Genomic DNA, 2,484 nt, shown 5'->3' on the forward strand with positions numbered 1-2,484 from the left:
TCCAAACAAGAGGACCACTAATTCCTACCTCGGCTGATATTCTCCGCACACTCGTACCTGGATTCTGCTCTACCAGTGCTAGAATTTCTTCTTCTGCTCTAGGAGTGGATACCGACCTTGGTCTTCCGGATAAATGGCACTGTTTGCTCAAGGAACCGGTATCACGCAATCTTTGGTGAATTCTTCCAAACATGCGTTGTGAAGGAATCTGGCGATTTGGATAAGCGTCAACATAAAGACGTCGCGCTTCGGTGGCGTTCCCATTAGCACGACAATACATGAAATGCATGTCTGTTAATTCTGCGTTAGAGTAACCAGCCATAGCGAAAGAAAACTTGTGCACTGAGAACAACTGTCAAATACGTACTATTTATTTCACTAAACATCAACCAACTATTATAAGAATATACACAACGTTTTTGCAAAATAAAAAAAGGGGCTAAAAACATATAAAACATTCCATATCTCCGCAACCGTTACTTTGCGGACCCATGTTTATTGCGACTTTTCTGCTTATTTTGGTTCATACTATTACCTCCTGAAATATTTTACACTCTTTTTTTAACACCCTGTATTTTTTAAAATTTTTTTAAGATCTGGTGGCAATTAGAGGCACGTAGCCATTCTTTTAAATCCATGAACGTACTTTAATGTAACTGATCATCCAGTCGGTTCATTAAAGTGAATTATCGAGCTTTTTACCAAACGAAAATCGTTATTAACTATCCATGAATCCATTTAGCTTATGGCGATATCGAGCTGCCCTCGAATGGAATCGCACAAATCACGGCCCGCTGCGCGCTTTGACGTTCACTTGTTGATTTATCTCTCTTTGTTGCAGAGTGGATATGGCACACGGACCTGGACTTCATCATCATGCACAGGGATCGCATGGTCGTCCTCAGCTTCATGACGGCCAACAATTCGAATTTATCCCCCGCATCCGTCATGCAGGGCAGGGTGGCGCATCCCACGATGAGCTCAGGGAAGCCCAGCGCCATGCCCTTTGTCAGCGGCCCCGCGGTGACCCACACGGTCATAAAGACGCTGAAGGACATCATCGGTCACGAGAATCACACATCGTATCACAACAAAAACATCGGTGAGTGTCGTGTGACAATTAAAAGGTCTTGCTTCGTTGATTTTCCCCTAAGGGGTAGAAAAAGCCACCCTTAAGACTTGTTTCATACGTAACATTTTTCATTCTAAACAAAAAAGGACTCTTTGTATTTTTTTTTGTAAAATTGACGGTTTCTCAGCAAAAAATGTATTTCAAATTACAAGGCATAGGGTCAAAATTTTATCGGACTGTAAATTATCTATTAGGTGGCTAACACGGTGACATTTTGTAGTGGCAAAATAAAGTTTATCTGCTTTAATTAAGGATGTAAGTGTATTTTACCGTAGAAGTGGAAGTTTGAAGGGAAAAAAGCGATTTCGAGTTATAATGCATATTTTATGAGCAAATAAATAGAAATATTACATTTTATTTATTATTATGAGTGAATATTTATAGTAATTGTACAGTTATTACATTTAGTAACATTTATAAAATCTGAATAATTATTCCCCTCCTGTTTACTAATTGTCACATTTTTCTCAAAATGATTTGACCTCTCCATTTCAGTCACCGGAGGCTCAATATTGTCTGACTGATCCATTAAAACAGCATGATGCGACGTATCACTAGAACCTGAAGTTGAAGTGTTATTGTAAATAATCCTGTTGGCTATTTAATTTTTGTTACTTAAACTGTCAGCAACATAACTTTCTGCAATTGTAACTGATTTCCACCCATCATGTCTCTTGATTGCTAATAGGTACATCAATTCCTGTATTAGCCAGTAACGTTGCCGATGTTCTTCGGAATGAATGGCTTGTATATGTTTCAGGATGTTCTAGTTTCAAAAACCGTGCAATTTTATTAGGAATCGTAGTAAGGGTATTCTTGCTGACTGGTTGGTTGTAACATATACCTGCTTGATAGCGCATAAAAAAGCATGAAATTTCAGTTTTAATTTCTAATCTAATCTTGATATATTTTTTTGAGTATTTCTAGGTGAGAAACAGAACCTAGACGAGAGGTAATTGTAAACGTACGTGACATACTTACCATTTTTAAAATCTGGAATTGTAACTACAATAATGTCATCGAAATTTTTGAAATTGACGTCCAATTAACTAAGCCTTTAAATCGAAATTTTGCCAACTTGGCTGAATTTTTGATATGAGTTCGTTTAAGGTATATTATAACAATAAGTGAGAGTAATTTTTTGTTCAACCCCCGGCCAAGGGTGGAAAAAGATAAAACAAAGGGCTTTTTCAAGATAACTCAAAAAGGGTAAGAGCTAGAAAAAAAAGTTTTTCATGAAAGTTGTAAAGCAGACAATTCTACATAAAAATGGCCTCTTAACTTTTTCTTGTACTATTACAATTAACAGAGTTAGGGAGGCTAGAAGTTAAGGGAAGATTTCAGAAATTTAA

At 37.2% G+C, this 2,484-nt stretch overlaps 1 protein-coding gene across 2 annotated transcripts in view; it reads left to right on the plus strand.

Moving 5' to 3' along the window:
• LOC108905300 (protein tincar) overlaps positions 1-2,484 on the plus strand; it is a 224,274-nt gene that overhangs the window by 137,238 nt on the left and 84,552 nt on the right. For both annotated transcript variants that reach the window (XM_018708107.1, XM_018708108.1), the window contains exon 5: positions 842-1,102. In XM_018708107.1, the coding sequence (XP_018563623.1) occupies positions 842-1,102 (261 nt within the window). The remainder of the gene's footprint in view (positions 1-841; positions 1,103-2,484) is intronic.

The sequence above is a fragment of the Anoplophora glabripennis genome, unplaced genomic scaffold (assembly GCF_000390285.2).
Source record: "Anoplophora glabripennis isolate ALB-LARVAE unplaced genomic scaffold, Agla_2.0 scaffold257, whole genome shotgun sequence".
NCBI lineage: Eukaryota > Metazoa > Arthropoda > Insecta > Coleoptera > Cerambycidae > Anoplophora > Anoplophora glabripennis.